At 40.1% G+C, this 14,971-nt stretch overlaps 1 protein-coding gene across 7 annotated transcripts in view; it reads left to right on the top strand.

Annotated features, from left to right (window-relative positions):
* march8 (membrane-associated ring finger (C3HC4) 8) overlaps positions 1 to 14,971 on the top strand; it is a 67,906-nt gene that overhangs the window by 11,199 nt on the left and 41,736 nt on the right. For 5 of the 7 annotated variants that reach the window (XM_026355366.1, XM_026355372.1, XM_026355367.1 and 2 more), the window contains one exon: positions 5,189 to 5,388. In XM_026355366.1, coding sequence (XP_026211151.1) covers positions 5,293 to 5,388 — 96 coding nt within the window. In that variant the 5' untranslated portion in view covers positions 5,189 to 5,292. The remainder of the gene's footprint in view (positions 1 to 5,188; positions 5,389 to 14,971) is intronic. The other 2 variants (XM_026355369.1, XM_026355370.1) reach the window with 1 other exon arrangement.

The following is a 14,971-nucleotide window of genomic DNA, read 5'->3' on the forward strand; positions in this document are numbered from 1 at the left end:
TGGTAGCGCTGCTGAAAATCAGTGACTTAATGCCCTTCCTCTGTTTAATCCTCTTAGATTTTCGGGAAAGGAAGTTTCATGTGTTTTTCTCTTTATGTGTGTATATTTGCCTTTTGTCTCTTTTTACATTGCCCGTCTTTCACACCTGAAAGAGGTTAATTTCCATAGTTTTTTGTGAAATTCCAGCAGTATTTGTAGGTTTGTTCAAAAATCATCAGCTCTCACTTTGTCCCAACTGGCAAGTGAGTTTATCCCAGATGTCTATTCCGAACTCATTTCACCAACCTTACAATTAATTACATCCAAACTGTGACTCATTAGCATATAATCAACTGAATGCAGTGAACTTAAATATTATAGATTCATTAGTTATTGCCTGTTGTGCTACTGGCATGTAGGCAGCAACAAAAGTCAAATATTGTAGAATGTTTTTGATGAATCCACCATAAAGGGTATATGTTAATAGACACACAGAAAAGAAGCTGCAGTAATATCCACACGGCACTAGTGCTAATAAATGATGCAGCTACATTTGAAATGACAATGAGCCAAAAAAAAGATAATTTATTCCCAGTACGTTATGAAAAAGTGTTCAAGTAATCACCAGTCTTCCAGCTCACTGCAGCACAGGCTCTGTGCATGCTTATGAAATCATACAATGTCAGTGACGGGTAAATAATCTAACAGTTTAAGTTTGACAGTCACATTCGTTTAACAATTTATCAAAACCTATGAAAAACTGCCGTGCCAAATTTAATGTGTGTGGGTGGCTGGGTGGGTGCTTGTGGGTGTGTGCTTGTGTGTGAGATCAAGTGAGCTGCAGCAGGCATTATCAGAAGAGTCCTACAGGTTTACCAATGCTCTGTTAATCAAGTGTGTGTGTGTGTGTGTGTGTGTGTGTGTGTGTGTGTGTGTGTGTGTGTGTGTGTGTGTGTGTGTGCACTGCATTAAGTCCAGTCACTGCTGCCAACACAGCTATGGCATCTGTGCCATGATAAAATGAATGCTGCCTAACTTGTACTTTCCAGTGGAGGCACCAGTCCAACATACAGGCATCTTTCTAAGGCTTCCTTTATTTTGTAAAGACCTTTCTGTCATAAAAGGATTCAGTGACAAAGTGACACATCCCTGGAGGGAGCGACAATCGAAGCTACATTTTCAAGCGTTATTCTGTACCTACCAAACGAACACTGAATACATTTCTGTGGAAGAAAAATCCATGAGAAGAGCGTTTATGATGAACCCCATCATCAACTGTGTTACTGTAGTGGCTTCAACTGTCAAATCACTGCTTTATGTTTTTTTCTAAAGGATTATCTCTAAATCTGTGATGTTAACTATCCATTTGTCCTGTAGGTATCTTTCACCAACCCTCTTAGAAGACACCTCTTTAGATACACACACTGTAATGCTGTACCGCAATGTTAGGACTGATTGATACACACTACAGATTTTTTCTGCCTGGTTGCACACCAGAACAAGAGAAGGGGGCTCTCAGCCATATTGCAGGTCTGATCTCACGGCAGGAACACAGAGGGTCCTCTTGGCAAACTGAATAACAGCAGACCTTAGCTGAGCAGGACATGGAGGAGACGGGGCTGTGTTTTACCTGGCACAGAAGCAGAGAGAGGGAGAACTGGAAAAGACAGGCTGAATTGTCTATCTGTATTGTCTCTGCAGAGAGCCAGTGTTGGCTATAGACTTTAAATCACACTTAAAAAGTTGTTGCAATTTTTATTTTTATTTACAACGTGTTAAACAATCAACCCAATATGATCGTGTCACCACAATATCATTTCAGTGATAGACAGTTATTGAGTTCCTGACCAACCCTGGAGCCACTTGCAGCAGCTGTGCTTAATTTCTAACTTGAATGAATCAGTAAATTAAAATGGGCTACGCCAAACAAGCTTTTTTTTTTTTTGTCCTTTAAATGTTTAATTCTGCTCTCCTAAAAAACAAAAAAGTCCTCATCCAGAGTATTTATCTTGTGTGTACACCCTCCACCTTCTGTTTATTCTCTTTCTCATCTCTAAGAAGATTTCCCTCTGGACAGAAAAGAATAGATTTTTTTTCCCAGACATAAAGCTCCCTGTCTTCTTCTCTTTGACATGCAGTTTGGCTGTGTTTTATGTGCACTACAACCACGTACAGTTACAAAATGGGACCTCTCAAAAATTTGACTCATTACAAATTAGGAGAAACAAAATTATATATATATATATATATATATATAGTATCGTCAAAATATCTGATGTGACACAACTAAATACTGTAAGTTTGGGTATCATAGTCAGTATCAGTCACATGTATTTCCCACTTATAGAGTACATTCCTACATATATGTAAATAAAAGAAATGCCTACAAAAGCAACAGATGTGCACATTGCTGCAGTCTTTAGCTGAGACATCGCTTAAAGTTTAATAGAGTGGAGAAAATACCAGCAGCAGTAGTAGTTACTAAAAACTTAGAAAGGATTTTTATGTAGACCCAGTGAAGGATTTATAACTTGCAGGTGCTTACTCTTAGTGTGACACTTTCATGTAACCCGTCAGAAAGTGCATCCATTTATCCTAAGCCATCATCCCCTTGATCGCTCAAACTGACCCCTGAAGCTGCTGTCATGGCAACAGGTCAGTGTCAAATTGGAACCACGGGACATGTAATGTTGTTGCAGTGAACTCTTTGACTGGCAGCTGGCTCAGAGGACACGCACACAAACGCACACACACACACACACTCACACATACTGGAAATGGTCTGATGTCAGACCTCCTGACACCCTGACTGACAGTTTGAGTTTAGCTTTATTAATCCTAAAAATATTCTCACTGTAGCACTGAGCTGAATGTTTATGATGAGATCCCGACTGTACATCTCTTCTCCCATTAGTGCAACTACTCATTTTACCAAAGGCCAAGGCCCCATGCCAATTAAGAGTGGTGTGGAGAAACGGTAATGAGCGAGTTCGGAGTCTCTGTTGTGGCCACTGATGGATGCTGTTTGTTGTTTCATCCAGCCACTGCAAGAACAAATGTGGTGCAAAAATACTGTGCGTGACAAAGATCATGTTGATATATTTTGTTGATTCCTCTTATTTACTTCACAAAAAATGACACAAGAATTTTAAATGTTTGTGGCTGAACTACAGCCGCTTTAATGATGCTGCCATGTGATGATGCCCTTGGGCAGGTAACTTTGCCATGTTCATTTACTGTACTGTAACTCATTAGGGCGTCCCCCTTTCGCTCTCTCTTACTCTCTTTCTCTGTCACACACACACTTTGCCCTATAGCTCACTAACTCACAGCGAGGTCACATAGTGGTTGATGATAAAGGCCAAATTACTAGAAGGGATTAAATGACTTTACTGCTCTCACATTCAAATCACGAAGACTGATGACCTCAGCGATGGTTGAAGGCGTGCGAGTTGAATGACTTGTGACTGAATGAAAAATTTTTTGATGAATGATTGAATGATATCCACATCTCATTGTGAAGTCAACACATGCAGCTACATTTGCATCATAACAGACTAAAATGTAAATGTAAATTGAGGATTGGTTTCAGTCAGTTGATAAAGATGAGTCATCTTTGTACCAGCATCTGAAGAACTGAGTCCTTCACCACCCTGACCTCTACATACAGCTCAGTAAATCATGTTCTGATCTGTCAGGTATGTTTTTTTTTTGTTTGTTTGTTTCCTCTTTGCAAAAATTGTTTCACCAATAATAACATACTTCGTTTTTTTTTTTTTTTTACTGGCATGTGAGTTAGCAGTTCCAGACTTCAGTGTACTCTCTTCCTGTGTTTCTACATTGTCCTATTGGGTTAACCTTACTCAATTCAATTGGTTTCCCTGTCATGGTTCGCCTGGTGGTTAGTGACAAACGAAAGACAAAAACGCCATGAACCTCCAGGACAGGTTCAGTGATCCCTAGCACAGACTGTCAAAGTGTGAAGGCGTGAGTGCCATCCTTGTAAAGAATGTCACCTGTGTTTGTGTTTTGGCGATGTTAGTGGAAAACACTATTTCATCTGCTGCAGATATTTAGTCTGATTAAGATCTGGCGACTGTGAAGACCGCAGTTTGGTTCATACCACTTTCATATTTATCTATTCAGTGACTCCTCATGGCGCCCAGTCCAGTCACTTTGAAAGTGTGTGTGTGTGTTTGCATTTTTATTAACACATGGTCCCTCACCATCTCCTGGCACTGACTTGAGGCTGCCAGCTGTTGCGTGAGAAGCTGACCGACAGTGACACTGAGTTTATAGAAGCTTAATCATTTCTCCGTCTTGATAAATACTTATCAGAGACGGTGCGGTGATGAACTGAAGTGGCTGTGCTGCTCTGTGTCTGAGGCTCTCCTCCTCAGTGAACCCGTGTGGCATTCTCAGGCCAAAGACTACACCCCACCACCCACTCTCACCATCAAGGCTCGGTTCTGATTACTGTCATTTCTCTGACCCATCTGTCTGTTTGCTTTTGGATTTCTTAATCCTGTCGTTTTCATAATGCAGAGCTTGAGGGTTCGCTTGGCACACAGGCCTACGTGCACATGCACACGCGTACACATGACTAGTGGCGAGGAGGAGTTAAAGCTTAATTGCTGTCAGTAGCAGTACAGATGGCTGAATTAACTGAAGTTTAAATGACCCATTTGTAAAACCTCTTGTGTAACTCCACAGGACGGCCCCACACTGCTGCTGCTTTCATGACTGTGTGAATCTGCCCAGGAGCCTCTGAAGCAAATGCATCATCTCTCTCTCATCTTAGATATCATGGCTCTGAATTTTGTCTTTGGATAAAAAAGTAAATTCCTGCACACACGGGATCCTCTCTATAGTGATTTATTACACACTTCGGGGTTCACCTCTGCAGTAATTTATTACACTCTTGCGTGCTATTCTGAGACAAACGTCTGCTCTCCTGTGGAAAATCACAGGATACAACTTTGCCTTTGGTTGTTTCTTAGGCCGTGCTGTAGGTCAGCAGCAAGAAAAGTTCAAGGAAGTACTTCTGAGGATTTTTTATGAGAAGTTAAAATATAAAACGTCCAAGTAATTCAAATGCATGAAAAACAACATTAAGGTGTCTTATTAAATATTGTCTTGGTTGATCACGCAGAATACTATTATAAAACAGTTTGTAAAGAAAATATATATGTCCTCTGTGTTTCCTCAGCAGGGTGGTGTGGTCAAGGCGTCGGAGTTCAGACCATCATGCCCTTTGCTCTGTCTGTGGGACAGGAAGTGTGTGTGTGAGTGTCCCTCGTTGGCTCTGCTGGGATGAACATGCCACTGCACCAAATCTCTGTCATCCCCCGTGATGTCACCTCATCGCGGGTCTCAGGCAGTGGTAAAGCAAAGGACAAGGACAAGCAGGTATGTGAAGATATAAATGGGTGGATGGATAAGTCAACAAAACGTTGGACCTGACACTACACACTTATGTTTGCTTCCTGTTTTTAACTTCTGTCTAGTTTGGTTTATCTTACCACTGCAGTAGTTCCTTGTCAGTAACTCAGTAACCCTAACCATAATAATAAGTAATACTTATTATTAGGTCACATCTTAGTCTTCTTGTAACCAAGTAAACAACGTGCCTGAACCTAACTAAACTGTAACCACAGCATTGTCACAAACATGAAAAACATGCATTTTTCAACAGTGGTTTGTAACAGATTTGATGCACAGACAGAAATACATCATAGTGCTCATGTGGTGTTCTGGAGGCAACGCAGATGTTGCTTGATTTGGAAGACTTCTCCATTAAGTTTATATTATGATTTTAAAATGCAGGCATATGGGCTGTCAGGAATAATAAATTATTTTCAGACTGTCTGCATACATTTAACAAAGTTGCTATTTGACTATTGACTACAAATACACATGAAAAAAATATAGTATGAATATAGTATGATAACTTTCTTTTTTTTTACCAAAGCAAACAAAGCCTCATTGTGTCGTTGTCACAGTTTTTGCTTCATCATTGTTTTAGGTGCCTGAGTTGAGTGTTTTCATATCAGCGCCACATTAAGTTCTGTTCTGCTCACTGTCATTCATACACCCACACGAACAAATGTTTGCCATATGCCTTGAAACGTATAATATTATAATATCTTCTTTTTTTATTTTATTGTTTTTTTTTTAACCTCATTTGACAGTGTGAAGTTTATATTTGTGAAAAGTGACTCATAGAAGTGCATAGAAAGTTCCAATGCATTGCAGAAACATTGGTGAACAAAAGTTAAACTGGCTTAAATTCAAATTTATTCATTTTAATTAAAGTTATTCTGTTCAACTATTATATTCTCCTGTTCATCAGAAAGTGCATTTTAAAATATTGTTGTTAAAACACAGCAACCTAACGTTTGCAACATTTCTCAAGCAAATTCTTTCTGTGCCGTCTGTGGGATGAGCTGAGGTTTTGCATATTATGTGTCTAGTTAAAGTCTGATCTGCTTACCCAGATGTGCCCAGAACTGCCTGTAGGCCATCTGGTTATGCAGTTAAGAGGTTGACTGTTAAAGTAACCACACACATCATAGGTAACTTCACATTTACAGGAAAAACCTGTTAAATTGTTTAAAGCTTTAACAAAAAAATCAAATCTGGAAACCCTGAGATCAGTCAAAGTAAAGGCCTCAGTCAGTCTGTCTGGCTACCAGAAGAAAATTAGTGCCACGTGATGGTTTTTAAAATGACAAATTTGACTTTCTTTTATGAATTCTACTTTTCTCAGAAAATGTAGTTCCTAGTTTCACATGCAGCTTATCAATCTTTAGTTTTTTCCCTCACCTCTGTTTCTACTCAAGTACAATCAAAAACCACAGTGAAGTGCTCTCAGAGTGCAGCTGCTTTTTTGAATGTGCTAAGATATGATGCATGTGGCCTGGCCTTTCTCGTTGGCCTCATCAGATCACAATATAGTCTGGGTGCTAAGTACACAAGCACAGGTGCTCTTAAGAGGCATGGCGCATATGGCACTGTGTTTCAGCCTCTCTGTGCTGTACAAGTGACAGTACACCCAGCTGTAAACAAGTGACGACATGTCTTTTTGCTTGGCAACCACTGATGGATGATTTGCTGGTTTTAGCTATTCAAGAAGCTGAAAATCATCAGTACACAAGTGAAAGTGAACTGGGATTCAGTACAAAACCGGTTTCATATCAAATTACTGTAGTTAAATTAAAACATAGGCTCTTTGTAGATTAAATAGGAGAGCAAGAAAAGTAATGGCATTGTGTTCTGGTATAGCTGGGCCATAAAGTGTCATCTGCAACTCACAAATATCAAGAAACGCTGCTTCTAAATGCTTCTTTAATGTCTTTCTTGACAAAGTGGTGCTGGAAAAGGTTGGGCAACAGTCTTTTAATAAATGGTTGAGACAACTTTTACCAGCAATAACCTCAAGCAAGCACTTCCTGTTGCTGTGGATTAGACCTGCACAATGTTCAGGAGGAGTTTTGGACCATTCTTCCTCACTGCTTCTGCTCAGCTTGAAGTCATTCCAACAGCACTTCTATCCAACGTCTATGGAGAAAAGCCAGTGGTCTCCATTTATAGACAATATGTCTAACTGTGGACTGATAAATATTTAAACTCTTTGAGATTACTCTGTAACTCTTTCCAAATACTTGTAAGTCACCAACTCTCGATCGTTAGTCTTCTGAGGTCTCTTTTTAAAGAGGTGTGGGTTACATCAGCTCACTGACACTGTTTGGGTGTTTATATAAGACAAGGTTGCTTCTAAACTAGACCATCATACTCATTACATTGATTGGACTGGATTTGCTAACATCTGTCTCCGGTTGACATTTAGTAACGTTTGAAAGTCATTACTTTTCTACCATCACTCTGTATGTTTAATAAAGACAAGAAAGGTCACAAATGTTTTTGTTTTATAACCTTGAAATGCTGTGTTTGCTGATATTTGTGAAGAAGGATCTCACATTATGACCAATTAATGCAGAAAAACAGGACGTTGGAAACAGCTTTTGGTAAAAATCTACCAGGACATGTGTTAACAGCAGTCAGAGCAAGGTAACTTTAGTCTGTTAGGGGATAAGGGAGAATCTGTAAGCATTAAAATGTTTGAGAGGGCATTTGATCTCTCTGCCATTCTGTTTGCCAACAGTGTTAAACCCCAGCGCTGCATCTCTCTCTGCTCAGCATCCCTCACCCTCTATCTTTCTCTGCTGGCTGAGCCTCCTTTTCCCCCAGAGGAGTACGTGGATAAACGGCAAACAACTCATGTGCTCCCTGTGGGACCATCAGTAGAGTGGAGAAAGGAGAAACGATTGCAAAAAAAGGAGAGAGGGAACAAGCTGATCAGCTTTGGGGTTCTAGAGGAGTGTGTATGTGTGTGCATGCCTTGAGTTTAGTCACAGAGCACAGGCCCATCTGGCCCTCTTAGACAACACAACTGGTCTTTTAGCGCCTCAAGAAAAAAAGCAGAACTTTCCTCTACTTAGAATTCAGAGCTAGTCAGCTGCTCCTGTAGAGAGCAACACATCTTTAACTGTTTCTAGCCCCTGTCTGGCCTTTTCTTCTCCACCCTTTCTCAAGTTCATTTGTCTTCTTCGAAATCCTCTTTGGATTTGTGCTTGTGGACACTTTGTCTGTGCACTGCGGTTGCCCATTTGAGCACTCGTGTGTGTGTGAGTAGATAAATTTAGTTCTAAGAAATTTTTCTTAAACACAGTGTCAAAAGGCTTGGAGAGTTTTATTTCTTGCAAAAAAAAGAAAAAAAAGAAAAAGTTCCCCGACAGTTCTCAGCCTAGGGAAATAATACGGTCAGATGTATTTGAGTCTGGTGTTTTTGATAAGGCATGCAGCAAATGGATTATGCATGAGTTGACAATAAAGTAAACTTGGGCACAGGTTGGTTGGGAAGAAGGAAAAAACAAACTTACTTTGATGTGCTATATTTATAAGTCTGCTGTTGTGTCGGGGAAATGCCCACTCAGCTGTCAGTGTTTGTTGATCATTTTATCTCTTTAACCCCATCTGTACTGTGCCTTGTTGCCATTTTTACTGTAAGTATAGCAATTTACATGAGCAGCGTGTGATTGCGTCCAGCAAAATATAGCAAAGCTTCAGTGAGCACAGCTGTAGCTTTCATTTTCATAGTCACACATGTATTCACACCAACATACAGGGGTTTTCTCTCGGTGACAACAAAAAGCAAGTGAACCCGGACGTTCATCTGAGTTAAAGTTATAAACAAACATGACCTAATTTAACCATGAAGACACAGTTTTCTTTATATACTGAATAGATCATCATTTTAACATTCACATTAAAGGTTGGATAAAGTATGTGTAACAAAACATAATTGGAGTCAGGAGTTAACAAACCTAGAGTCCAAGAAATGAACCCAGATTGGAGGAGTGGGTTAAAGACTGCTTAATAAGAAACATTTTGAGTTTGCTGTTCGCACGAAGCATCCGCTGTGAACCGTGCTTCACACAAAAGAGCTTGGCAAAGACTTACGATCAAGGATTGATGATTTGCATAAAGCTGGAGAAAAAGTAAAGCGTATCAGAGTTTAGATATTCCTCAGTCAGTCAAGCTGCCACTAAACGGAGACTGTTTAATGCTGTAGCTACTCACCCTAGAAGCGGGCGTTGAGCTACAGAAAGATGACTCAAAGGCGTAATTCTGTAGTATGGTTAAAAAAAAGAATCTGAGAAGAAAAGGAGTAAATGATTCAAGGAACTATTGGAACATGTCTGTTCGTGTGTCTGGAATACAGTAATCATGATGTTCAGCACAAAGTAATAATTTAATATTAGCAGTGTGGGCACCTTGACACTCCACAGTGCTGCTGGGAAAATGTTTTCTGCACTGATTAAATTAAGGTTGAATAGTTTAGGAAGAACATGCTCTACTATATCTGTAGTGGGGAGAACACTGCATACCAACATAAAAACATCATCCCAAAGGTGAAGTAGGTGGAGGGAGCTTCATAATTTGGGCGTGGTTTGCTTTCATGTATTCACTTACTTTTTCCAACAGCATTGTGAATATTTAACAGTTCAGGCTCAATAGACACAACATTATACACCCACACTGCAGTAATGTAACGGTTCCTGTGTCATTACCTCGAGCAGCTTGTGTGTGTCTGTACTTGTCACCTAAATGAAGATCAGATCACCTTTTTTGTCTCATAAATGCAGAAAACCAGGTAATCCCAAATGTGCCACATTCTTTAACTTGCCATCGTATATTTTGTGTGACTGCTCATGCACTCAACGCTGTGATACTTGATACCCGCCCTTTTGACTCTGCATGCATTTTTTATGAAGGCACAGAGAACGCTGGAAGCCTTGTCCTTCAGTATGTGTGTGTTGGAGTCAAGGACAGAGAAGACTGTCTCTGCTCTGATGTTTGGAGGTTTGATAACAGTGTCTGCCCCAGAGCCCCTGGTTTCTGATGGAGCATCTCTGGGCTTTGTAGAGACAGAGATCAAACACTGACCACTGCTGTAACTTCGAACACAGCCTCCAGGCTACACAGACAATGTTTAATGGTCCTGTCTTTGCAGATTTAATGAAGCAATTCTAGTTTAATGACACAACTTGTTTTATTTCTAATTGTCTACTTGTCCACCACCTGAAATAGCGTCTCTGAAGCATTTTGGCTGAAATAAGACATACCAACCTGTTTACTTTCAGCATCGCTTTATCTGTAAAATATTGTTTGATTAAATTCTACAGTTGTGTTTAAAAAGAATCTGAAAATATGTTTCTCAGCCCTGAGGCGCCGAAACATTTTCCAAACATTTGATGCATCTCAACTGTCCAAATCAGTCCCCTCCAGATTGCCATGCCCAGGGGCTTGCAAATGGAAATGTCATGATAATTACCCAGAAAGCCTTAGGGCTGAGTAAACTGGGCATGTAATGCAGGTACTGTACATGGTTGTTAATCCAGTTGATGTTCAGGTTACACAAATGTAGACATCGCATATTGTGCTCTATCTTCTCGCCGCACACACACACACAACCATAAACGAGCATCTACAAACACACACTTATGTTCATCCTGCTGTAGGAAAAACTCTGCCTGTCCATAGCCTTATAGACAGGCTGGAGAGAGAAGATAACATAGGAATAATTGGATTCTCTCTATTCTGGCAGCATTTTTTTTTTTTTAAATATATATATATATATATAAAGGTATGACTGTTTTGTGTCAGCAACCTAACCTGCTTTACATATGGCACTCATAGTATTCAGCAAAATTTCAAAATGTGGCTAATGTCACATCTTTAGCTGCTGATATACATGATAACTGACTGAGAATTTTGCCTACTTCATTTAATTGGTCAAATGGCCGTCACATTTGTACACTGCTTGATTAATAGACTCAACTTGCAGGATTCTCTACCTACCTGTATTTACTGCACTCGTTTAAGCTGCTGCTGTATTTCTCTGTTCTCTCTCTGTATTTCTTTCGGCAAACTCACCTATGAGGACATGCATTCAGGTTACAGGTACACACAAACACACACCCAAGCAGCTGGTGTTTTTAGTCAGCCCGTCTGTGCAGGACTTTTACAAGTCTCCCGGAGGACCTGGCTGCACTGAGCCACTTGAGGTTGAAATGCTAAAAAACATAATTAAATGTGGAAGAGCTGACATGACGGCCAGGCCTTTGAGGGCCTTGACTGCTGTGAGGAAGGACTTGGCTTCACCTTGTTAAAGATTTCATTTCATTAGCCTATGTGAAGGCTCTATGGGTTATTTTACTTTCTTTTACTGCCCGTGACACTTTGTGCTATATTAAGTTTTATATATGCAATTACAGTTGACCCATAGGAGCAGAAAATAGAGCAATGGCAGGAAATAATTACAGCCCCCTTAGGTGTTCTTGATGCTAGTAGACATGGAATAATGTTGTATGATACAGAGTTGACTGAGGGTTTGCTTTGTCTCTGGTGTGAGGGGCGCCTTTGTACTTGTATGAACAATGTCTCAGCTATTGGTTTCAGAAGAACAGATATTAGCAGGAAGACAGACATTCACAGGGGACTGTATCTTCTAATTAACCCCTGCCCCATCGCTTCAACCACTACTGCAATGCACAGACACACTTTAACAGCTCAAAACTAACACTTCACTGTGCTCTGCAAATAAATGGCATAGTGTGCAGCTGGGTAGTGTAGCACACCGCCGTCCATGCGGCTGTGGCCAACCTCCAGTAGGGATCCTTATGCAAGACCTCCTTAAGCTTACCCTGCCTACCCTTGTGCCCTTGTCTCACTTGTAAGTCACTTTGGATAAAAGCGTCTGCCAAATGATTAAAAAAAAAAAGTCTGTATATTAAGCTGCTTTCATATAGTTGCTTAGGAAAAACACATTTTCAAATGTTAATCTCCTGATTTACACATTATGTAGCTTGTTGTATAACCTAATCCAACAGATGTATAGCTATTAACCTACTAACCTACAGAAATTTGTTCAGCCTGTCCCACACTGTGGGAACAGAAAGTACTTGTGAACTGAGAAAAGGCCTGCATTGTGAAAGCCAAATATTTTTGCTAGAACACATTTTAAGGGAACCAGTGTCATTTTTGCACAGCAAACCAAAGTGCATTTCTCAGATTCTGAATATCTCTATTATAGAAATGACTGTGGTAAGAGTATACAGACTAACAAGTGAATAGCCAGCAGATAATTTGAGACAGACATACAGAAAGAGAGCAAGTAATTTCCAGGAGGGAGACATGAAATCACCACATGAAAGGTACAATCTGCTAGTCCCCTCTCCTCTTTAGAGATGGAGGAAGCAGCATCTCAGTCTGTTCTCCGTCCAGAGCTTTCTGTCGCTGTTCTGCTCACTAGAAGTCTCTGTGAGGTGTCTGACGATGCTGCTTAATTTGCTGTGACATGCTGACTTGACTCCTGTGACTCACATGGCCCTGGACATTTAGCCACTGCCAGCCAGATCGATGACGGAGGCTCTCTGTGAGCTTTCTTAGCGCCAAAATTCATCTTCCTGAGAACACACTGCAGATTTTTCCCTTGCTGCAGACTGTGAGTCTGAGACACAACAGTTACCTAATGTATACTACTGATATAGAACTGCAAACGCAACTGATGAAAGTCTGATGGGACTCTCAGTTTTGTCGTGCTCCTTTGTGGTGACTAGCAGGTGGTGAGCACACAGGCACATACAGTATTAAGTCTCTTGTGCATTAGGTAAAGTAAGATATGATAATAGGAGTCCCAGTTGTCTGTCATTTACAGGGGAAGTTTAATTCATGAACTCCTGTAATAAAAATAGAGTCCTTTAACAGGTGCATGAATATTATTTTTTTCAATCTCAGTCTACCTAAATGTCTTGTTCTATCATTCTCCAACTTCTCCTCCTGTCCCTCCTCCCACCATCTCCCCATTTTCATCCTCTTCCATCATCCTCTCATGGTGTTACCCAGTGAAAGATTAGCATAGTTAATCCCCCTGCCTATGGATTCACTTCTGTGACCACACTGTGAACTCCCTCTTGTTGCTGTCTGGCTGTCTGGAGAGGCAGATGCCCAACAGCTGCAGGTATTGACTCAGTTGCAGACCATTGTAAAATGATCTGACTGCTTAAACTCTAATTCAGCTACCATGACCTGTAGTGCACGTACATAGTGGGATTATCACCTCTGTCTGCCAGCGCTAGTATCTCATTAATAAGAGCTGCATTTTTTTGCTGTGACCAAATTGTAAGAGAAGCTAACAAAGGGGAGCACCTGGAAATCTCTCTTATTGGACAGTAAGCAACTATATTTTAAAAGCTGAAGCAGATATGTGCTTGTTTTCTTTATGGCCCCGCCTGACTTTTTTGGTAACATCCTCAGGTTCCCATGATATTGAACCATTAAGGTTATGAGTAGTATGTTATTGTTGGGGAATAATAGCAAAAACTATTCCAGTATAAAGAGTACCTAGTTGTTGTAAATCAAGTTTGTCCATTGACATTTATTACAGTAACAAACCTGCATACATTTGAAGTTTCTCTTTTGCCTAAGACTAAAATTACTTGACTGTCATCTTGCACCACTGTACTGTGAGCCTTAAATGTCATAGTACAGTAAACAGTCATTACCTTTGATTTAGGCGTCGAGGGCTGTTTCTTAAAATGGAACAAAACAGGGCAGATATACTGTGGTTGTTTATACAGTAGACACAGGAACCAAAGTATGGAGGCTACAGGATAACTGACCAACTCAGAGGCTGGAAGTGAACTGATCTTGACATATTTAAATTTTAAAAATATCAGTTTAATTTACTTAAATTTAATTCAAATCAATCAGAGTAAGTGACAGCCTAGCAATGTGTCCTTAATGGCTGCCACATGGGCATCACACTGTCAGTGTACTTTATGTCAGCAAGTGTTTTACACTTGAAAATGAAAGCAGCCACTTCAGGTATTTGCACAACCAGTGTTTAGAGTGGTGATGTTCAATAGCTACTTTCTATAAAACCGACATGATAAGGTCCTTAGGAAGAAAGAAACAAGCCTTCACATATCACTAAGGAGAAAACACAGCTGTATTGTTTCCCTTTGTGACATATGCTATAGAGAAGAAACGGTACAGAGGTTTTGAGGCATCACTTTAATAAACAGACTGCTTTTACCTTTAAAGGGTGCATAGTTCAGCTGATAAAAGCAGATTACAGGCATGCATCAAATGAAAATGTGGGGTTAGCCGCTAGCGTAATAGATAGAGACAGAGATATTTCTCACTACAATTGTAAATTAAATATATTCATCCTTAGGGATATTTGTTTTCCTTCTGTGTTGCAAATTATTATTCGTGTTAATTTTATTAACCATGTGAGATTCGTTGTTTAGAAAGTCTTCTATGACAATGTTAAAGAGTCAAATGGTCATTCACCCACATCATGTTTCTATTAAAAATGCTTCTTTGGATCAAACGATGGACAATCCATCAGGATTGACTTTGA

The sequence above is a fragment of the Anabas testudineus genome, chromosome 15, assembly GCF_900324465.2.
Source record: "Anabas testudineus chromosome 15, fAnaTes1.2, whole genome shotgun sequence".
NCBI classification, from domain to species: Eukaryota; Metazoa; Chordata; class Actinopteri; order Anabantiformes; family Anabantidae; genus Anabas; species Anabas testudineus.